At 36.8% G+C, this 24,633-nt stretch overlaps 1 protein-coding gene across 16 annotated transcripts in view; it reads left to right on the plus strand.

Moving 5' to 3' along the window:
• The window catches only part of PARD3 (par-3 family cell polarity regulator), a 451,495-nt gene that overhangs the window by 186,882 nt on the left and 239,980 nt on the right, over positions 1 to 24,633 (plus strand). For 10 of the 16 annotated variants that reach the window (XM_061349937.1, XM_061350015.1, XM_061349977.1 and 7 more), the window contains exon 5: positions 8,187 to 8,318. The exons of the other annotated variants lie outside the window; for them this stretch is intronic. In XM_061349937.1, coding sequence (XP_061205921.1) covers positions 8,187 to 8,318 — 132 coding nt within the window. The remainder of the gene's footprint in view (positions 1 to 8,186; positions 8,319 to 24,633) is intronic. 16 annotated transcript variants of the gene reach the window in all.

A 24,633-nucleotide genomic window follows, 5' to 3' on the forward strand; every position in this document is an offset into this window, starting at 1 on the left:
AGAAATGGAAAGTACAGTCCAGGTTGCAGTCTGTGCCTTCCCTAGAGTGTTCTGACATGAGTCTACATGGTTTAAATAGCAATTATTTCAGCCTTTTTTGCTGTATTTGTTGTATTTTAAATCTTGCAGTGAATATAAGTTACACAATAAGATAAGGAAAGACAACCAGGCAAAGTAGTCTCAAAATAAAATGAAGAGCCGTATGTGGAACTAACCTATATGAAGAATGGTTGGGGAGGAGGTGGTGAACTTTCATTAGTGGGGAAATTCAGCTCTAGCAAATACAGGATTTCAAACCAGGAGCACCTAGTCACCTTCTACGTTTATTTCTGTTATGACTAAATCTGGGGCTGAAACAGATGTCACTTAGCTTGGTTTTGTTTCACAGCCTGATGGAAAAGCAATGATCATTCTGTGCTACCACCCAGTTTAATTGTCTCTATAAATGAGCTCTTCAGCTCCTGTGTACAGATGTCCAACTTAAAAGCATTGCCTGATGAGCACATGAAATAAAAGAAATCTGGATAAAAGCTAAAACCAAAAGATAGAGCATGACGGGAAGCTGTTCAGTGTGAGAAAGGCCCATGAGGCTGCAAGGAGCCGAAGGTGACTGTTCTGCTGTAAACTTTAGATAAAAGGAAAACAAGCTGCTACAAGCCACCTGTCTGGTACCTATTTGGGCCTTTCCCCAAAGGCTGCAGGAGAGATTCTGGCCAAGGTCTGAAATGAGTTTGCAGGTGGGATGGGGTGATGTATGCTCTGCTGGGAGCCTTGCAGGGTTCCCTGTCTGCATTGTTATATATGGAGGCAGGCAGTGGTTTGGGTAAGGACAGACAGAGGGGACAAGTGTCTGGCTGGCAGCACATGAAGGCACGGCCCCTTGCCATGGGTTTGGGGCATGCCTTTGTGCTTCTGACCTTAAGTCACTGCTCTTCTCCATGCTTGTCAAAGTAATTAAGGAAGGGGGGAAGGGTGGAGATGTTTAGTTAGCCTAAGAAGGCAGAATGATTTCCTTATGCCCTGTCCTCCTTTCTTCATTGCATCACAGCAGATGTAAGTTTCTAAATGTATAAACAGCCACTTGCACAATTTTAGAGCTATGGCCATCTGAAAGCATATACCCAACACTTAAATGAGTACTCCTGGTGGTTTATAAGATATTATTAATTTAAAGATCTAAATATAAGATCCTTGTGAAGTTTCCTGTACCCCATTGTTTCTTCTTTCCTTAGCTTCCTAAATATATTTACTATTAACATTCTATTTGTTAAATCTGATCTTCAGAGCATACTTTCAAAATTAATTCATTATCAGCCTTTTTTCCTTCCTGCAAATTAATTTCTTGGCTTTCCCAAGGAATCAAATAAAAGTATTTTGACATTTAAAATACCCCCCCCCCCCAGTTTACAAATTTTATTTCATCTAAATCCAAATTGAACATGAAGCACTTTCAAATTTGGCTACAAAAGCAAACATCTGATGAAAGTGGCAGTATTGTGCATAATTATATTATTGCATTTAAGCACATAGCCATATAGATCCATATATGAATCTGGATAGACGCAGAAATTCTTTAGAGGCCTCTAAAGCGGTGCAGCAAAAAAAACGTATTTCAATTTAGTGAAAAGTAGTGGAAGGGGAAACTGGTGTCTAAGTATAATGTGTAGGTGAATCAGTAGTGTAGCTTCATAACATTCTAAGTGAGCTGGTTAATTTATTTTTCTTTAAAATGCAACTGTGGAAAGCCTTTTTAGTTAAGCTTACAGAAATAAAATCCAGCTTCTGAATTATACATACGGAATATCAACTGCTGTATGTTATTTGGCTTGTTTTGCATTATCTCTTGTTTTATTTTGAGATTAATAAGAGTGAATGGAAGAAGCAGCTTCTTTCCTGTCCCTCAGTCTGAGAAATAACAATATACACTGCCTTGTAATTTCTGGCTTTGCATGTGTACGTGCAAAGATCATGACATTTTTGATTTTTTCCTTTGTAAACAAGAGAGGTCAACAGAATGTTTTGGATAGGCAGTCTCATGTTTTTTATTTACTCTTAATTTAGCCCATATTCTTTCACACTAAATATTTATATATAACACAGCATGCACTGAAAACTGTCCCCTAGTTATTGCTTTTTTAAGGTCAGGCCTTGCTTGTCAATCAAAAGAGAACATAGTGTATTTGAATTGGAATTGGACAAATCTGGAAGTTTCTGAGCATAAGGTGATAGAACTTTAGCAGAACACTGGCTTTTCAATTGCTTATTTAATGAACTATTGTCCATGCATAATACATTAATTCCACTTACGGAGCTATAAAGAGGGTCATTTCTAAAGACAAGTCTTTCTGAAAAGGTTAGAATGACTACAGAGTGGTGATTCTTCTTATCTTTCATCATAAATAGGGCACACAAGTTCTTTACTAGACTATTAGATTCACATCTTCTGCATCCTAAGACAGTTTATACAAGTTGCTGGAAACGACTCATGGTCCGGGTCAGAGCTGAGAGGAGGCACAAAGCTGTGGTAATTCCTTAATGTGGAAGTCGGCTTTTACTTTACTCCCAGGAGAACAGCTTAAGAGCAGAGAATCCAGATATCTGGAGACTGGATACTACTTATATGTGTTAGATGGTTGTGCTGTATCTGGATTATTGTGGCTGTTGGGATCATATTCTTCAACCACAGAAGAAAGCAAACTGTGACCTGAAACTGTAGAATAATAAAGTAAACTGAATCTACTGAGGGGAAAAGGAAGCTTGCCGAAGCAGTAGTGTCAATTTCCTAAGAGAGATGGGTATTTATAAAGAGTGACCAGTACAATTGATTTCAAGGTAAACTATTGAAATTTGGTACTCTTTCTTGTTAAAAAGCTGCTGTTGAATAGAGAGAATAGTTCCAAATCTGACCTCTGTGTACGAAGGTGTTCTTTTTTTACCAAGGGGATTTTCCATTTATTCACACCTGTTGGGTTAATTAATTGCCCATGTGTATTTTCCCTGTAAAATAGACATTATTTGTGCATCCTTCATCCTTTTTTAAAAATTAGTTTTATATGAGGAATAGGTGTCCAGTTGGTCTTATCCCTAATTTATTTGTCTTGTCATGATTTAAGCCCACCCACTAACATGCAGCCATTCACTCACGCATGCGCACACACACTGCCCCTTCTCTTCTGGGCAGGAGCAGGGGGGAGAATAGAAAAAAATGTAAATCCCACAGGTTGAGGTAAGAACAGTGCAGTAACTAAGGTACCATAAAAAGCTACTACCACTAATAATAATAATGATAATGGAAATAAGGGGAGAGCATATAAAGCTAAAAGGTAAAAGGGGAAAAAACCCAATAAACACGGGGGATGCACAATATAATTGCTCACCACCTGCTGACTGATACCCAGCCTGACCCCAGCAGCAATCTGGGCCTTCCCAGTGGCTCCCCTCAGTTTATATACTGGGCATGGCAAGCTGTGGTATGGAATACCCCTTTAACTAGTTTGGGTCAGGTGTCCTGTCTCAGCTTCCTGGCAGCTTCTTATGCCCTTCCTCACTGGCAGAGCATGAGAATGAAAAGTCCTTGATCAAGGAAAGCATTACTTAGCAACAACTAAAAACATTGGTGTGTTATCAGCATTCTTCTCAGACTAAAATCGAAGACACAGCACTGCACCGGCTATCGAGGAGAAAAATGACTGCTAATGCTGAACCCAGGACAGTCTAAAGTTTAGTTAAAGAAACCCCACAACCAATCAACTAAAAAAAAATTCCAGGAATCTGGTCACTAGAGCTTCAGACACCATAGAAAATAGGTATGTGTGTATACTGCATTTATGAGCAGGTGTTTGCATCAGTCAGAGAGGTATTTACACAATAAATAAAAGCCCCCCATTCATAAACTATACGAATGTTTTGTTAATTACAGTATTTAGCAACCCGTCTGAGAGTGATAACAAACTGTCAAAGACTGTTTAGGATCTAACATGGGCATAGTGGAGCATAAAAGCAAGGAAGAGCAGACTTTATAGCGATTCAACAATAATAAATACACTTGTAGACATGCATTTGCCTGAAGTGAAATGAAATTATAACCCCCTAAGACTAAATGAAATCTCATCTCTCATCAACATGAACAAATCCTATCTCAGTCTGAGGCCATCACAAGGAATCAAACCCAAGCAAATGAGAAACTTTTCCCAAAGTGCGCAGTGAACAATAAAAACAGAACGGACAGTAAAAGAAAGTCAGTGCAGTGTTAGTGAAAATCCTAAATGAGAGGTGGCAATTTGCAAATAATTAAAGTGAAAACTTGTTTATGTTTTTGTATCTCCTTCCAGAGAATTATGTTGAAGAGGTCCTCAGTCTGTTTTACTCCTGATCTGTTGCTATATAGTATTAAAAAAAGCATACCCAAATTTTCCACAATTTACAGTAACCACAGAGGAGATAAAAGCAAACAGAAAAACCAAATTTCTTCATTACCGTAATGCGGCCTAGTGGCAGACAGATGTGAAACTGTTGTTGTGCTATGTGGAGGATGTTTTGCTTGGGTTAGTGACGCTGGGGGTCCGTAGGAGTACAGCTGTGGGTTAAAGTCATGATTGAATTTATGCACTAACAGCTATTAAGTCAAATGCAGAGATCATTCTAATCCATCATTTCATCTACAAGCTGCAGTGTCTTTGATGAGGAGCTTATTATATATTGCAAATCATCTGAAGTCAAAACTATAGCAAAATTGTTTCATTTCTCCTGTCCCCTTTTACCCAGCCCTCCAGCAAAGCTCTACAGGAACACCATGCTGAACTAAATCTTAAGGTGTTAGAGTATGTGTCTTCATTAAAAATACTACAAAATACTGCTGTTAAGTGCAGTGGTGTTACTGTGACTTGGCACTTTTGGTGTTGTATTGATCAATTTCCATTTCAAACATGATAAAGCTGACATAGCTCGTGGTCCCCAAAGATGTTTGGGAAAGAAACTTTTTTTTTTTTTTTAAATTAGAGCATTTAATTGTAACTGATGATACATGTCAGCCCTGATCCCAGGAGAGCTTACAGCTGCAGCTCCAGAAGAAATGCCAATTCCCTGTGTGACCCGGATGGCTTCTGTACCATGAAATCTTTTTGTTTATGGTATTGATGTTAAAAGCAACACACACCTTTTCTAGTCGGATGTTTCGAGCATGTGTTAGATCTAATGCTAGATTATGCTGAGTTGGAATAAAGATTTCTGGGTTAACACATATTAAAAAAAACCACAACTAAACCTATATATAAATTATGTAATTTAAATAGCAAACAAAGTGATGGATGGTTCAGTAAATCCCAATGTTCAAGGCGCAGCCATGTGTTTTTCACCTCCATCTCTGTATTTTATCACCACTTCTACCTTTGAATTAGATCTGGCAGTAGCAGTAGTGGAGATCCCTGCATAGATGGGGTTCCATGTCACCAGCAGCATCTTATGGTTTTGTTGTGTAGCTATCTGCAAGAAGCACCATGCGACAGTGTTGAAAGTGCCAGTTTCTCTGTGCCTTGTCTAGCTTAGTGTTTATGTCCGTGCCATCACACAGGGATAGCTGTTTGCTAAAAAGCAATGGCAAAGAAAGGAGGAGAGAACATGTCTGTGGCCAGTTGTTTTTCTAATGTTTCATTGTTTGTCTAATACCAACATGACTCTGTGTGTGACTGCAACACTGGTAAAGTATTTATTCTACTCCAGTAGCAGCTGTATTTTGAGCCTCTGAGCAGCACTGAGAAACACAAGAAGGAACCACATCTCTCTACCATTCCAGCGTTTACTTCTGCTGTCAGAAAAATCACTAAGTGTTTGAATGATTGAAGAACAGCACATCACTTGATGAACTTTCTTCTCTCTTGTTCTTGCAAAGCACTTTTGTGCATGGGTAATGGATGCTGTGTGGAGAGAGATTTTTTTGTGTAGCATAGGTAAAATGTCTTTTTTAAAAGTTTGTATTGAAACTTGTAAACAGTAATCAATAAAGGATTTGAATTATATACAAAGTACAGAAATACAGAAAACATTTCATTACATAGGAAGAAATTTCTTTTCATTCAGAGTAGGTGATGGTCTGTCAGTGAGTTGTTGTTAGATGACGGTAACTCATGTACCAACTGCATGGGGTTTTTTGTGCATAAAATGATCTTTTGTTACTTCTTTGTCAGATTTTGATTTTGTTGTTAGAACTTCCTACCACTTTGAATAGGAAAAATTGTTGTTTTGGCTCATAGGAACTGTGCCACCTCTGTCACCTGAAGAGAAGAATTAAATAAGAAAAGCAGCAGGAAAAAATCAATTTTTGCACACTGTTTCCTGGCTTTTATGGCTCTCCTAAGGAACAGTTGTACAAAGCAACGACTGACTTCCACTGTCCCTTTCGAAGCAAGAGATTAAACAAGTTTCTAGTTTGCTGTGAGGTTAAACAAATTGGAAAGCTTGATTTTTTTCATTGCTAAAAGACGCAAAGTTCTTACTCATTTGTGGCGGGGTAAACTAATTTATGATGCTGATTTGTTGGGCTGTTTATTTTTGCAGATATATTTTTACAAGGTTTTCTCGTGCTGGTTGAGTTCAGTTTTTAATGTCTTGAAATGGAAGTCTTACACTACAAAGTCTCTTTCAAGAGAAGAAGTTGTCATTAGTTAAGAAAGCTTAAATTTGATATGTCTGGGAAAAGACTGCTCTCACACAGGAAGCTTTTGAAGACTGTGCTACATATCACAGTTATACTGAGACCTGAATTTCCTAGCAAAGCCTGTCATACATTTACCAGAAATAAAGTTGTGAAGGACAATTGTAAGGGAATTGATGCTACAGTCCATATTTTAGAATTTGGACTGATACTGTGACACGCCAGAGAAATATCAATACAGCAAGTAGGGAAGGGAGAAATACTCATGCTGATGGAATAAAGTATTGATTTGAGAAAGGGTCAAATATCTGCTGTGTGCTATGAATACAAAAAAAAAAAAAGAAAAAGAAAAAAAAAAGGTTTCAGCTGTAAATGTGACTGTATTTGTATACCTTCAGGCAAACCAAGCAAAACATTATTATGTGGAATAATAAAAGCAACTTTTAAACTCTATAGCATGATGCTCTGGCCTAACATGTTTGGGTGTTTTTTTTAAAGAGATTCTCAAAATTCTCATAAGTCATAGTATAGCAAAATACGTAGCACTGCAATCCTATTTTACAAATAGATACCTGATTTGACATGAGGATAGACAAACATTGACTGGAAAAATATTTTGCTTCTGGAGGAAGGATACTTAAAGCATAGTTGTAATCTTCTTTTGAAACCTAAGCAGAATTTCAGTTCCATATACTATTTTGATTGGAGGGAACGAACCTCTGTAAGTTATCAGTAATTCCTTGGCTTTGGGCTAAGGGTAACTCCTGTCATTAAGGATCGGCCTCTGTTTTTACTGGCTTTTAGTGATCAGACTGAGTAAGGACTAATAATCTTTAGAAGCTGAAGAATTTGTACAGTTTGTGGGAAAGATGTGCAAAGAAACTAATCAATTAGAAAAAAGAAGATATCAGTCTCAATGGGATAAATGTATCTCCATCAGGGTAACCTGCATCTGCTGCTGTTGTACAAATGTGACTGTATTTGTATACCTTCAGGCAAAACAAGCAAAACATTATTATGTGGAATAATAAAATCAAGTTTTGAACTCTATAACATAATGTTCTGGCCTAAAGGACAGTACCTGGAGCAGTGAGACAGCTTTGATTGAAAAGGTGATTACATACAGCAATTTGGGAAAATTATGTAGTGGCCCTAGCTGTTACTGAATGTACATATGCTGGATGAATGTTGTATGGTGCATTTGCTCTTGGTAAGAATGAAACCAGGGAGCTCCAAAAGCCTTGCAGAGTATGTATATACTTGGGAAGACTGTGCACTGGAGGTTTGAAGTTGGAAAAAGAGAGGTAGTGAAGCCCAGGTGGGTGCAGGAGCTATAAATCCACCAAAGGCTTCACTGGCATTAAGTAAGGGGAGCTCTTGCAATTGAGTGGCGGGGCAGTCGTGTCTTTGAGTCCAGCCAGAGCTGCATTCTCCTTTGTCAGTCTTCCTTCTGTATTCGTTTAATAACCAGCTGCATTGTTAATGTGCAAGGACTGGTTGTTTTTTATAAGACACTTTTTTGTTTCTTTTAAACTAGAAAGATGAAAACTACAGAAGCCTACCACGAGATACTAATAGCTGGTCTAACCAGTTTCAGAGAGACAATGCTCGTTCATCGTTAAGTGCCAGTCATCCCATGGTGGACAAGTGGCTGGAGAGGCAAGAACAGGTAATATATATGTGTATATATATTACTTTATCAATCTAATCTTTATGCTACTCCAAGCTATTATGGAGTGTATTCGTATGTGATAGTGGCTCTCTAAGCATGATACAAGCACCAGCAGTATGCTGACTAAATTTTTATGGGATTCCTTCTGCTTCCAAAATAACTGCATTAAGACTGAAATGGACAGCTGAAAATTGTTTAATTTTTTTAGTCATAAACATTTATATAGTATGTGAAGTGCTGCTGTTCTTCACAACTGATACCAATAGGGTTATTTTAATTAAAGGGCATTATTTTAATAAACATTTTGCCATTGAATGCTAATAATATTACTATTAAATAGCCAACGTGAGTCAGTTTTCACACTGCACTTATAAATGGTTGTTGCTAACATTGTAACACATATTAATTATAAATTTGAAGACAGTGATCTTTAATATATCAGAGTTAATATATTTATTTAGTGTACATTTATGCTGCTTTTGATCTTGGACTTTTTGGCACAATTCCAACTTCTTTTTATTTATTAATATATTAGTAGAGGTTTAAAGAGGTCTGAAATTAGAATTACCTAGCAGTCACTTTATGTATTTGTATGCGTCTGAAATTTTCCAAGAGGTGTCCTCATATGTATAATGAAAATGCATCTGTACTATGGACACTGGAAATACACAGGAAGCCCATATACAGCATTGTGCATATGTAGGATTATTGCTTTATTTTTCTTCTTTGTACAATGTAACATGAAAACACTGAGGGTTTTCATTGAAAATAACTGTGCAAATTTTGTGTTTTCATAAGGCATCAAACCAGAATTTACTTTATACAGAAGAATTTAGCACGGATGGGTTTAGCTGCTGTCTCTGTATTTGCCTGTGTTGAAATGAAAAGTTGATGCTCAGATCTGAAGGTATCTCCTGTGATGGACAGTTCTGCTTGTTTGATGTTTCCAAGGCATATTTCCATACCTCATTAGATTTTCACCATGGCAGTTAATGAAACTGTTGTCTCAGCAAAAGAAGTTGGATTAGAAATCTTCATAGCAATCATCTTATGAAATGTTGGGTACATGAATATTTTAATATGTGATGTTCTATAATATGTTTTGTGCTGATTTTGGTCTCTGAACAGCTCAACTAGTTCCATTTATTCACCAATTAGGTAAATGATTGGGCACTAGTGGTAGTCTGGAAGCACATTTGTTACTGACTGAAGTCTGAAGTTGCAAATATTTTTCTTTTGAGCAAATTTTCTACTTCTGTTTGTTTGTGGTAGTGGTTTTTGAGAAACCGTTTGTTCTTTAAATATGTTAATGAATCTGCATGTCCCTGGAAGACCAGGATCCTTCTGTGATTTCATATTAGCAGGATAATTAATTAAACTGAAGCCCATTTAACAGGGTATGCACCACAGGTAAGGCAGTGACAGTGTGAAGAAACCTCTAGGGCAGGACTTATTACAGATACCAGGGGTAATAATAATCCTGGTCTAACCTGGCTTTATGGCTCTTTAGAGAAGATAGCTGTAAACCCTGAATTCATCTTGGAGACTGCAGAGGTTTATTGTTTGTTCTGGCTTGGATTGAGTTACTTCTCTCAAAGCTTGTCTCATCTTTTGCTTTTGAATAGAAGATGAAAAACATTCCAGGATGATCTTTGTCAGCATCTGACACATGTGAACATTCACTGGAATTGCACTTTGAGGAATGAAGGTGTGATGTGCTGAGGAAGTGCAACTAGTTTTGTGTGGACAACACCTCATTTTTTATAAACAACTATGGAACAAACCATAGCAACATCACAGCCAGTTCTGCAGATGAAACTGAGAAAGACCTTGTTTCTAGAAAGTCATTATAAGCTGTTGTAATAGGGACTAATAACAGCACAGAATTATATATGTTCAAGTAGTTATTAGAAAAAATAGTTCTGTTAACTAAAACTAGGTTTTAGTGCCTAAAAACGGAGGAATGCATGAAGTCTGTTGAAATTCCTGGAAGTAACTACTTTTGCTCCTATCTGTTGTGCTTTCCTAGGACTCTGTCAAATTAGAGTGATACATCGAAGAAATGGAAATGATTAATTCTGCTTTCTGAGTCCTTTAAGGTATTCTGGCTGTATATGCTGGTTAGCTTGCTTTTCCCACCAATTGTTCCCAGTTAGTTCCAGAGCCTTCTGGTTGTCCACAGAGCGAATGATCTGTGTATTTCTCAGAAAGTTCTGGTATTTCTCAAGCCAATAAAGTAAGTCAGGTGAAACTTCGTACCAGAGAATCATTTCACCATTATGAAGCCAAAAATCCAAATACAGTTTCAGAATAGCGTTAGAAAGTTAAGGATTGTATTTTTTACTCCTTTGCTCAACTATTTAATTAATTCTTTCCCACAGATTGACAATTTTTAGGAACAAATTTTACAATATTTAATTTAATTCTGAAATATCTTAAAAAAAGAGTTGGGTTTTGTTCTTCACCTTTCCCTCCACAGTACTTTCTTTTCCCCCACAGCAACCAAACTTTGAGGAATAGTTGAAAAATCTTATTCCCTCTGAAATTTATACATATATATGATAATGTCACTTCTATTTGAGAACTCAAGACTTGCTCAGGCCCTGATCAAATCTGGACTCATGCTGTTTCCTACCAGGGAGACATGAAAAGGAAGTGTGTGAGCGAGTTAAAATTTTCACCAGTTCCTGAAGTTTAAGTACACAGAAACCTTCTCTTGGGTGGTCATTTTAGTTTCTGTAGTCAAATATTGGAACCGGCAACAATCAAAACACCTTGAACTGAAATAGTATATTCCTTGCTTTGCTGGCAAGGCCTGTTTCACAGGAGGATTAAGAGCATCCAGCTGTGCTGTGCACTGGGAAAGTGTGCAAGAGCAGCAAGGGAAGGAAATCCTCCAGTGGCCCTTAATTAAAAAAAAACCCTTATGAAGTGGTTGATCACATTGGCAAGTGCAATTAGATTGGTACCATTAAAATTAGATGTAAATCTATATACATACATTTGTATTTGGTATATATCTGTATTTGACAGTGCATGAAAGCAAGGTAGGAAATAGAGTAAAATTTCATGGTTATAACAGAAGAGCAGGTTTGATTCCTAAATCCCCAGCAGCTTTCTAGTATCTAGCAAAAGCCAGAGATTAAAGCAATTCAAATGTATTCTGAAATGGGAAGAGAAGTTGGTTACTAATGCTATCTTCTTGAGCCAAAACGTGCTGAATGGTACATTCCTGAAGTTACTCTTGTTCATGACATCTGTCCATAGTAATCTGGTACGGTTACTCTGGTTCCTTTTTTAACAAGATCAGATGTGCAAGTAGCATATGGTCTTGTATCTCCAGCTGTAGAGTACCTGCGTTCAGCTTGTACTTTCAGTAAAATAAGACCTGCTTTCAGTGTGATTGAATATGCTTTCTTAAAACATTGGATGCTATAAATTAGTGTGATTCAGCACTGTCAGTTGAAAAAAAAAATAAATCAGAGCTTTTAGAGGTAGGTTGGTGGTGAATTTAAAACACTAATTTCTTGTGAATTCTCATGCTCCAGCTTCCCCATGTTATACAATTTTTCGTTTAAAACAAACCCTGCTTCTGTTTTATGCCATAACATAGGAATAGAAGGCAGAAATGCAGCTCATTCATTTTGTTTATATTTTTGGTTTTGCTACCATACTTTTTTTTTTGCTTATCCATGTCTGAGAATTGTATTTTGGCTTTTGTGTCTAGGTTTTGTTATGATGGTAGCTACAGTGGAAAAGTCTTCAACTTCTATGATTCATGTCCTGGAGATGGGGAAAGTAAGGGGGTAGAGGCTTTTATCTAAAACGCCTCACATGTAGAGGTTGAAACTGCAGTAAAAATTATTGTCATTAGTAAGGAGTTGTGCTTTAAGATTTAGTAAAGGGTTAGCTAGGTTTCAGTTGGAGGAATCATTTTTAACTGGTTATCCATTACTCTGTACAACTCCAAGGTAAGAGTCTCATTGCTCTCTTCTTTCTTTCTGAGTACATGTGCTTAATAATTTCTCTTGTGGTAACAGCCTTAATGAACATAGAACCATGACAGTGTATAAATTATAAAATACAGAGATGGTTTTAAAGCTTGTAATATTCCTTATAAAGAATTTCTATTACAGAGATATACATATATTTGAAGCTCTAGGCCTAATGCAGACGCCTTTCTCTTTTTGAGGGGTCTTCAGTGGATGTTCCCGTACAAAAGGTGGGGGCTGTATGGGTGTAATCAGGAGACTATCCAGGGTTTATGAAGCCAGGCAGGACTACCCTGCGGCTGATCATGGGAGGAAAAGGTATTATCAGCCGGTGAATAAGGCCATGGCTCATGTGGTTTGCTTGTTTCTGTAGGTAGAGGTGTATGTCACAATTGAAAAAGGCATGGTTTGTCAGCTGACTTTGGATTAAATAATTAACCATAACTATAAGTATGCACAGATAGAAGTAGTGACCAGTGCGTCGGTAAAGAATTCACTAAAGGTTTATGCTAGTCAAAGAGCTGATAAGACCTCAAGATACCCCTGCAAAAGTTCAGAATCTCCCATATTCACTTGCAAATTCAGCTTTTTTACTGCGTGAGGTCGTTTCTTGGCCATGTGATCTGGCTTCTACCTGATGGGGTTGTCAATACTCCAAGTGCTCCAGCAGTTGCTTGTTTTTGCTTTTGTATGATGAAGAAGGTGAAAAGCTTGATTTGGACCAAGAATATTTTCTCACAGATGTTGCTGCTATGGGTAACTAGGTATTGGCTGTTCCCTTTATTTCTTTATATTGGCAAGTTGTGAGGGTCTTAGCTCATGAGTGAAAATACTCAGATAAAATGTAAACTGTAAAGTGCTGGCTTGACCCTCCAGTCAGCAGGAAGAAAGGCAGATACATCTCAACAAGGGCAATGGTTGCATCTAGCTCTGAGACAGCCGAATGCCCTGTCTGGCTGCCAGAAGAGCACCTTAAAGCCATTACTAAATGCAGGTGTAATAATATTTGTTTTGTTTTCTTTTTCTTGTTCTTGGACTAATCAAAACTGGAATATTTTTTGTATATGTAATATGGTCAGAATTGTTGCGTAATTTCTAATAGCCTTTGAATTCCCATAGGAACGTAGTAGTTTTGGGGTATCACTGATCAATACATGACCATATATAAGTGGTTATTCTGTTAACTTGTTTCAGCATTCTCCCTGTGCTCTCCCTCCATTTATTATTATATTAGAAAAATATGCATAGTGTAATTCTGTGTTCTCCCAGCGTTCTCCCTCCATTTATTATAATATTAGAAAAATATGCATAGTGTAGTCCTGTTGTGGTTTAAGCCCAGCCGGTAGCTCAGAACTCACTTGCCCCCTTCTTCCTCCCCCAGCTCCTGGAGGGATGGGGAGGAGAATTGAAAGAATGTAACTCCCACAGGTTGAGATAAGAACAGTTTAGTAACTAAGGTATAACACAAACCACAGCTGCTACCACCAATAATAATAATGATAAGGGAAATAACAAGGGAAGAGAATACAACTGTTCACCACCCACCAACTGATACCAAGCCTGACTCGAGCAGCGATCTGGGCCTTCTGGGTAACTCCCCTATTTATATGCAGGGCATGATGTGCTGTGGTATGGAATACTCCTTTGGCTAGTTTGGGTCAGGTGTGCTGTCACTGCTTCCTCCTGGCTTTCCCTTCTCCGTGGCAGAGCCTGAGACTCAGAAAGTCCTTCATCAGGGTAAACATTACTTAGCAACAATTAAAAGCATCAGTGTTATCAGTGTTGTTCCCAGACTGAAAGTCAAAACCACAGCACTGCACCAGCTACTAAGAAGGAGAAAAATGACTGCTACTGCTGAACCCAGAACAACTCCAAAAAAAGAGAAACCTGTATTTAGGTGTTTATAATGTAAGCACCTACATAAAAATATCCAGTCTCCTATTGCGTAGTACTGGAGTCTTGATCAGCATCAAGTGTGAGAGCCCAGCTGGGTTGCTCCCAGGCTGGACCCTGCTGAGCTGCTTCCAGCAGCTGAGGCTCTAGTGGTAGTCAGTGCTTGGCTCCCACAGATGCATTTTAGTCTGGGAGAGTTGCTAGAAGTGGTTCTGTGTTTTGTGTCAGAATGCTTAAAAAGGGGCATGGGAAGGTAAAACAAGCTCTTATGATGGCATGTAAGTTCTTTATTTCTGTATTTAAGATTTATGCTTTATGGTTAAAATGTTTACCACGATTTCCTATAGTGAAAATCGTAATCACAGGCCTTTTCAACGTTTAAATCTGATTTATCTGGCTTCAGATCCAGATTTCTAAATCTAAACTGAATTTACATGTTTAAAAGCCTTTGTTTCTTAGTTCCTTACTTAATCTGTTTCTGATTTTATGTAGACTCTAATTCCTACCCTTTAGAAGAGTTGTCATGTCTTCTGAATTCAGAAGAATCTCTCTATTCTTCTGTATAAAGTTTCGACAGGAATGGACTAATACGCATTTATTAAATATTTCTAAATGTTTATGTATAGTCACAGTAACAGAAAAGAAGCCTTAAAGACTTACCTTTATTCTGAATGTATCAGTATGTGCAGAGACAGAATCAAATTTCAAACTACAGTATGCATTATTTTTAAGAAAATATTAACATGGAATTTAGAAGTCTGTTCACTTTTATGTAAAATGGACATTTGTATATTTTGGAAAGACAGTTGTCTTATTTGTCATGGACTCATGAACAGGTCTGAAGTTGTTTTTCAGTACCGACGGTTCTAGTTTACATGAGGTAGGAGGTTGGAATAAACAACTTTATTGCTTGGGGACAGCTGTAGTGGTGATGCTTTTGTAAACAATGTTTCATGCTGGCATCTATCTTGTTCTCCTTTGAAAAATAATCTGTCATTTCATACTGTGTATTAAATAGGTGAGATGGTTTGGGGGCTACATTCTACTGTCAGTTACATGCTGCTGTGTGTTTATGAATTCAGTGGCAGAATGTAACTCTGTATGTGTCCAGAATTAAAAATAAAAAATAAAGAAAAAAAACCAAACCAGACCAAACCCAGAAAAGGTGGTTTTACAAAAATACTTATGTTTTAATGATTATAGAAAAAGACATGCATCATGTTCAGATGTATGTACACATAGACATAAGTAGGCAGAAGGACTGGGCTGAAATTCAAAGAATCATATAACAGCCCAGGCTGGAAAAGACCTGGTTATCTGATCCAGTGATTTTTGGGGAAAGAACTTAGGTGAGACAACTTAACCCTGTCTCCAATCTCATCTTGAAAACCTCCAGAAATGGGGACTCTACCATATCCTTGGGGAGGTTGCCCCAGTGATTGATGAAGCCTCTCCTGGTGGAACTTGTACCTTTAGCCCCTTATCTTCTCCAAGTGGATCGTTTTGAAGAGAGAGCCTCCATCTTTGTAGCCACCCCTTAAAGTACTGGAATACTGTGATGATGTCTCCCCTGAGCCTTCTCCAGGGAGAAAAGACTCAACTCTTTAGTCTTTCCTCCCGGAGCAGGTTCTCCAACCCTTTAATCATCTTCATGGCCCTCATTGGTACCTCTCCAGTCTGTCCATGTCTTCCATGAATTGTGATCACCAGCACTGGATGTAGCCTCACAGGTGCTGAGCAGAGTGAGATTATCACATCTCTGTCTCTGCTACTGTCTGCTGGAAGACATACTCTGTTCTGCAAAAATTTCTGAAGAGTGGTGGCACACATGAAGGGCATTTCCAGACTTGCTAGTAACTGTACACTGCTGTTTTCCTGCACTTTTGGACCCAACTCTTTAAATAATCCTGTTGTGATGGTAGTCAATGGTAATGAATTAATGATACCAAGGATATAAGTAATATTCCTTTAAACTGCATGGAGATGCTATGAGAAGCTTTAAAAAAATTATTGCTGTTAATTTTCTGACTATTTTCTAAATATTTTGCATAACAGTGCTATCTGTGGCTTTTCTGACTACTGTCTATGGTAGCAGGTCAGATAAAGACACCTGAAATATCCCTTACTAGGCCTGGAAAAACATTTCATATAGAGGATCTTAGGTTTTCCTTTTTTTAAGAACTTGGTTTCTTTCTTCATGCTGTGAATAAGGTTTATCTTCCCCCTTATGTTTACTTTTCAGTCCAGGCATATATAATGTATCCCAACTAGTTGTTTATAATAGAAAGGCTGTTGCTATTTTCATAATGTGCTTATTGTTGCTACCATGCCATATCTTCAAAAGCCCCAGTGGGAACAAGGTATGACTCAGTACCAGGCAGCCCTGCTCCTGGTGCTGATGGTCAGCAGTGCCTCTGCTTCCCTACCTCGGTTCCAGGGGCTCCATGCAGCCCAGCTTGCCTGGGCAAGTGTGTGGGGCGAGGTGGCCCATGACAGCAATGCAATTACAGTGTGCCAAAGTAATGCAGAAGTGAAATACATTAGTAAAATTAAAATTTGTCCTCATTCCCTCAGTGGGTAATAGAGTTAATGAAAATAGATCTAACCAAATTAAGATCATTTCTTTCATTAGTTTACAGCACTGTAAAACTTTCCAGGGCAGTGCAGCCCTTCCGTACAAACCTGAAATAGATGCAGTTTCACTATTTGCTTCAAAGACCACAAAGGTTAAGTTTTAAGTATATTAAAGCAATTCTGCTAATTGTGTCTACAGAGGATTCTCCCTTGCCCTTGGTATGCTCAATTTAAAATTCACATTATGCTCGTTCCGCATTCTAGCCTTTTAACCAGAGTGTAAATATGTAGGTGATTACTTATATCTTAAAAAGAAATTCGGCATTTTTGTCTCAGAAGGTGGTACTGATTGTACATGGTATTGATATTTTACCTTTTTTTCCTTTGTGTTTCATGTTCTTCTCATTTGCTGTGCTCTACCTTTCTCCTTCTCCTGCGTACCTGCTTTGTGGTTTACAATAAGGGTTTCTACAGGACAGCAACCAAATTCTTGGAAAGAAAGAGATGCCACCTTTACTTCCCATCTCCCCAAATCCCTTCTCTGTTGTATTTTCTGGAGGCATTTTTATGTTCTATCAGAAAGACACCATTCAAAATCAGAAAGTTATCCTAAATACTGGTTTGGGTTTTTTTCTTGTTTCTTTGAAATTAGAAGAAACCCCAGGATTAATGATTTGCTTTGTTTTGTTGCTAAGCCAAGCTTTTATAATTATGCATTAGAAGTCAGTATGGCCTTAGCTTAAGTTTCACATTAACTTAATTTTCAGCTAACTTAATTTGCATTGTAGATTTTGCTTGACTTGGAATGGAAATAAGTGCTTTTGTTTGTTTGTTGTTGTTGTTGTGTTTTGTTTTGGTTTTTTTTGTTATTTTTGGTGTTTTTTTTTTTTCTTAATAGTCTGATTTTCTTCCAGGCCCCATTTTACTTCAAATGGTTTATGTTAGTTATTTCAAAAAAAATCTGTTATTAATTTGTAGTGGAAGTGGAAGAACTTACCTGGACAGGAGCATGGATTTGAGTGCTTTTCAGTTTTTGCTGTAGTTTCTATGTGAAGTTCAGGTAATTCACTGCTTAGTCATGCATGCCAGTTAATACCAAATAGAACAGACCTAAAATCAAGGTGGTTATATATTGAGCAAGGGAAAAAGAAGGATTTTATCTGAAGGAGAAGTGTATCTTTATCAAATATATAGAATAATATCAGGATGTTTTTACACTTTTTTCTTCCTATGAATAATTTATTATGAGGAAGATGCTTTCAGAAAAGGGTCAAGTTTATCCTTTGTGTTGTGGAAGTAATAGTTAATTTTTCTTCCATTTATGGAAATAAGGTGCTCATTCTTAAAAATCCTGTGTGGACAGGTGATTTTAATGACATGGTTGCACATAGCTGTAATGGCAAATGGTACTGTGTAACTTACTTAGAGTTAATAATTGAGTTATGTGGAAGTAATTTGTCTGGGTTTTTGTTTTATTTTGGGTTTAAAATTTAATCTCAATTTTATTGCTTAAGTACGAGCATATCATTATTGAATGTAGTACTCTGGCTGTATTAGGTGGTTACTGTAATTTATAGGATACTTTGAGAAATGTCATGATTCTCATGAAGTGACACAGCAAGATTTAGTGAGTGCAGCAACTGAGTGAATGGAATTACTTAATATGAACCAGTTGCTGTGATATACCATAAGATTTTAATTTATTTCATCAGTATAACTGGACAAGCCATGAAGATAATAGACTAACCTTGCCAATTCATTCATTGACTGATATGAAAAGAAGTCCATTCTAAATATATTTTGTAATTACTTGGAATTGCATTTGAAATGGTCAACCTCGATAGTTTAAAGGACTGGAGAGGGAGCAAGCAGGGAGAATAAGAATTTGGTTGGTTAAGAAATCAGGATGTACAAAAGTTATTTACTTCTATATTTGTCACATGCAAAACAGAAGGAAAAACAATCCCTCTCTCTTAAAAAAAAAAAAAACCCAAAAAAACCAAACCCACAAAAGAACCCCAACACCCAACTTTCTTTTTATTTGATCTGATTTAATAAATAATTAATAGTGTTTTCAGAAGACCCAACAACTAACTGCCAACTGCCTTGTGGCATAAATAAGGGTTTATGCTGAATTCCTGTAGTAAAGAAAGAAAAATGATTTGTAACTGATGCAGTTACTGTGTTTGAGAGATATTCCATACTTGGGGATTCACAGAATTGAAACAACTATAGCACAACTAGTATTTCCATGAGGAAGCAGTCAACTGGAAACCCGTGAACCAAATGGCACTACAAATATTAATGAACTAAAAATTTTCTGTAATATGCTGCTGTACAGATACTAATTTTGGAATAAATACCACTTTCAAGTTTTAATCTCTTTTATGTGATATTTTAAGAATAAAAATTGTTGCCCCGATTCCATATTAAGATATCACTCTCTTTCATGCCATCTGCATGTGATTACTTAAACTTCATTTGGATTGTAATTTTTTATGCTGCTTTTTCCAGCCCAGAGGTAACTATTCATGAATTGAGCAAAATCAGTTGGCTATTATTTTTTTTTCAACACATTTGCCATTTAAAATATTGTTTGTCTTCGCAGTTTAAAAATTAATGCTAAGAGCAGCACACATACACAACTATTTCCAAAATATGTGTGTGTGTGTTTAAAATTATTCTTTAGGCTGTATATTGCAAACATTTTTACAGACTGTGGAATAAACACCCAAGGAGTGAGATATCCAGTATGAGCAAACCTCTGGTCCTCTTAGTGTTACTTTAGAATACTAGGCAGGAAGACAGTGTTCAATCACTTTGTATCAAAGCTTAACTTCCTTTTTCTTTTGGATACTCTCATTTATCTTCAGAAATCTTTACTTTCCTAATATGAAGGAATTAATGATTGCTTATAATTTCAACCCATTTAGCCAAAGCAAAGACTAAATTGAATGTCCTAAAAGAAAGCGGTCATATCTGTGAGCATCTCTATTTAAAATTATTGAAAGTCACATTGAGTATTTCATCATACCATTTTTATTTATTTTGAAGTTGTAGGCAATTGTTACAACAAAGCACACATTTCATAAAGCAAACCCATCAGTATTTCTTTCTTGTAGTTACACTTTGTCACTATTAATAGCTTTCTCTTCATGACGACTCTTTTAACTCATTCTCTCATCAGAAATGATGGATTCTGGTGGTGATTTGAAAGTCAGTAAAGTTGGTCTCTGTGCAGAAGCAGCATCTTATAATATTATATTCAGTAGGACAGTGTGTATTTAAGCATTCTGGATAGGTGAAATTAATGGAGTTCAAGGACTGAATTTTTTCCCTAAATTAGCAAATGTCAGTCTCACTGAAAAGCTGAAGATTGGTAGGAGGCACTTTAGCTCCATACTGGTATGTCACGAGACAAGAAAATACTGGGATGTATGCTGGGAAACATGTAGGAAAGACCCCCAAAACCAAAAGGAATTAGTATTTCGAAGTCCATGTGAACCCATACTCCTACAACACTGTAATGCAGTTCCCCGATGACTTTTTCTCATTTTACAGCTACCTGTGTTTGATACACTTTGTGCATGTAGGTGTAAAAGGAGTCACAGTTGAAGATAAGTGGTGCCCTCCTGTGCCGCACCCTACGGGTCTGAGCACACTGCTGTCAGGCATGCTTTGACTTGTCTTACTCTAAAGCCAAACCTCAGCAACCTTGGGTGGATTCAGAGCAGTTCTTTTGTCTGCAGTATCCAGCTGGGATTCTGTTTAGAGTGCTGGGAGTCATTTCAAAACCAACTCCTGGGCTGTTGAGCAGGGTAAAAGGCAGCTGATGAGGCTCTGCTGGCTGGAAGGTAATGGGTGTCCTGGTGAGAAGGGATACCTTTCTGAACCATCTGAGTTTGGAGCCTCTACAAAAGACAAAGTTTTTCATTACAATATGTTTTTGTAATAAATACTGTAATTTCAGTAATTGTTTTAGAGGAGAAAGTGCCCAGTGTGAACTTCTGCATACTGAAAGATAAAAAAAATCTAATGTAGTTTTCTTTTAATTTGCCTTTATGCTTTAGCCCCCCAAAGCAGTAGTCTTCGTGGTTTCTACAGCCAGCCTGAAATCATGGGAATGGCATAAGATGCTGGGTTTGTTCAATCTATTTGCAGCAGTATCAGTTGAACTAATTTAACAATCTGGAAGATTGGTCTTAAGTAATGCATTTTAAAAGTACCACCAATAATTATTAATTTCAAGTTCTGATTTTAAGAAGATTTTCAGGAAAGGCTGAACTTAAGCATACAAGTACTGCACACCAGTTCCTTAATTTTCAAATCTTGGATTGTTTTTCTTTTCCTGTTTTAATACCAGTAGTGTGAACTGTGATAGTGTTTTAGGTAATTGTGGTGATTTAAACCAAGGAGACCCTAAATAAAATTGGAGTCCAGCAAAGAAATCAGTGTGGCAAATTTTGACAATGCATAATATGGGAAGTATGGTCTTGTTTCTATCTGATGTGAGAAAAGCTTGAATATTGTTTCAAGAAGGGATGTTTCAGAAATGCTCAAATAACCAATTCATGCTCAGTCCTGTAAAATTATAAATCTTAAAAATGTAAATGGATTCTTGCAAGTCATCTCTCTTATCTCATTTGCACAGTTAATTCCCTCCTTTTTTTTTTTTTCTTTTTTTTTTTTTCCTGAAGACATTAATTTCACAGTGTTGGGTAGTTTAATTTTCTTCCCTTTTATTTTAGTAGACTGGCAGTGCAGATATCTCTGCCTCTGACACATCATTTTCTCTCTGTACAATACGGTGTATTTTGTGGCTCTAGAGCAGCAGTAGACTGCCCCGGAAATCACAATCTGGGATTATTGTCTTTGTGTATCCTCAAGGAGTAATATTTTAAAGTCACTGCATCTGTTGGTACTTAAGAGCATGATTTTTACGTTTTATTTTTGCCAGTTCTTACCATCTGTGTGTCTGGTTTTTGGCTTCTTGATTTAATTTTTCAGTTTAATTTCTCAGTTGCACTGGGATTTCTTTCTCTTTCTCACACATGCTCTTTTTGACTCATCCATGAACTTACATTAAAAAAAAAAAAAAAAGAAATTATTTACGGTGGTTGCATAGTAAAATTCTTGGCCTTCAGAATTTGGTTTTCTTAATGATATCTTTTTATCGAGTCTTTTCAAGTAAATGCATGTAATTTTTGGAAGTGAAGTCACTTTTATTAGACTTTGTTTAAGTTTTAAAAAATCGTTTGGATTAAATTGAAGCATCTTGGTGGGAAGAGCTATCTTAGTCACATTAAACACATTCTAGTCTTTCATACTCATTTAGTTTTTAATGCCCAAGAGAGAATAATTTTCTTGAGAAATCTGTGTTATAATCATAAACAGACATAATTCAGTAATTTTCTCATGAAACATTGGCTGAAGTTTTGGCACTAACAACTTGAAACTCACACAAGTGGAACATTTTTGTTTAAATTCCAAGAAAAATACTAATGAAATATATTATAATAAAAAGAAAATATACATACAGCATGTTTCAGACTGTTTTCAATAAAAGGGATGTATCTTCATCAATTGAATAAATGTGTGATGAATTCAGGCATGTTCTAGCATTTCAAGAATGTTCTGACAGTACTTGAGTCATTTTCTTTGCTTATCCATGAGAGTTTTTTACAAAAAAATGTATTATGTAGATGAAATTTTAATGTAGAAGGGTTAACTGTATAGTGCATCTACCAAATACTTTCCTTCTGTATCTGTGAATATGGAAAACCATTGCTGCTCTGATATTTTTTCATTGACATGCATTTTGCTTCTCTCTTAAAATATAATACATTCCTTAAGGTTGAATTTAATGGCTTTTTAAAAACAAGCTAGTTATTTCTTTTAGTCTCTTTCAAGTATTTTGTAACTGAGGATTTTAAAGTTTATTTTCACCTTCTGATGTACTTGCTTGTTCATAATTGAATTTCAAACTGAAATATGGACCTGCTGTTTTGTGTAGTGTTGCGTAATAAGTAAAGAGTTACATTAAAATACCAGCACTGGCAGGTAAAAGCATGTTCCTTTTGAAATAAGTGGTCTCTAGATTCTGTAGTAACCTTTCTGTTTGTGTGAGCTGCTTTGAATTATTTTTCTTAACAATGCTGCAGAATATCAAAAGACCAAGAGAAATGTTTTGTTCACTTGAGAAGGCATTTTTTGAAAGGAAGCCTTGCAGTGAAATTCCAAGGAGCAGAATTAGTTGTCTTCTGGCTATATATGCATATAGTTATTCTTAAATACTATCTGTAACCATTTTTGAGTATGCTATAAAACTGGGAGAGAATGCTAATTTTCACCAAGTGATTTGAGCTTTTGTTCTGTTGTGTTTTGCTGGAAACTTTTTGTTTTTGGGGAGTGTTAGTGTCTTGAAATATCAGTTATCATTGAAAAAACAAATAGTGGGGTTTTCCGGTTTTACTAGAGGATATTCAAACAGATCCTATTTCAGTGGTACCAGGAATGATTGAAACTCAATTTTTCAAAATTTAAGTTCCAAAATTTTCCCTGGACCTAAGAATTTGATGACTGCCTGAGTCTAACTTTCCAATTTCCTGATGAAGACTTTTTTACTCTAAGGAGAAAGCTGAGTGAACAAACCAGCATGCATTTGCCAGTGAACTGTGCGATGTGCACCTCGTTACAACACTGCAATAACATCCATGCTGGAATGGAATTGTGTTAAAGCTGATAATATGTAATTACAAGACTGCTGATCATTTGTTTTTCTGTGGCTTTAATCTTAAAAAGCTGTATGTTTTCAGTCAGGTATATAAATGAAGAATAAAAAGTAGGATGCTTTCACTACTGCATTATATTGTCTGTAGGGTAACTTAGAAAGTACTGGTGAAAATGATCACCTCTGCTGTTGTTTTATTTTGCCTTCCACGTGGAAAACAAGTTATTCTCACAAGATTTAATGGCATGTAAGCAGAACCATTTATGCATTGGTCTTTCCTTAGTGTTGGTTTATGATGGTCTGAGATAATTCAAGCAGTATTGGGAGGGGATTCAAAGTGCAGTGATGAGAGCAATATGTCTATTTCCAGCAGCATTCCCTCTGAACTGGAGCCTTGCTCCTACCTTGAATCTGAACTGTGTAACTCTAAGGATAACCCATATTTGAATGCCAGATATAGGTGTGCTTTACTATATATTTTAAACGGTTTGTGGGAAGCTAGATGTAAACTTTCATGTTAGATAGTTTCCCAGCTGACTGGTACATTGAATTAGTTGAGAATAGGAAGGGCTGGTTCAATTCATTTCCATCCCTTGTATCTCAGTCATTTTCTGCAATGACGCATATGGATTGATTACCATAGCAACAGTGTTTTAGCTTGTACTACTGTGAATGTAGTTAATGATAATAGAATTACCTAGTCATTTTAAATCCTGTTATATTACTAGGTCATCTGAACCATTCTCTTGCTATGCATTGAGTTATTCCCTGTAGCCTGTCCACTCTGCTTGTACATGTGTTGAATAGTGGGGATTCTGCTTTTTCCCTTGGGAGACTTTCACAACCTGATATATCACCCCTGAAATATCTTCTGATATTTAGCCACATTTTACCTTCTTTCTCCCAGCTACATGGATTTGTACCACATGGATGTTCTGTTCTGATCTTCGTTGTCCAGAATTCGCAATTAATTGTTCTTTACCTGCATCAGAATGTAACAGCTCAGTGTTTGTGCATTTCAGCATTTTTTAATTAGGAAAATGAGGTTTCTAAACCTATCTTCTCTTCTTCTTCACTACTTCATTTTGATAGTGACATGCCTAATACTTGTATTACTATTATA

Source organism: Neopsephotus bourkii, unplaced genomic scaffold (genome assembly GCF_033783945.1).
Source record: "Neopsephotus bourkii isolate Nb327-2 ecotype Australia unplaced genomic scaffold, CSIRO-AGI_Nbou_v1 NB_53, whole genome shotgun sequence".
Lineage (NCBI taxonomy): Eukaryota > Metazoa > Chordata > Aves > Psittaciformes > Psittacidae > Neopsephotus > Neopsephotus bourkii.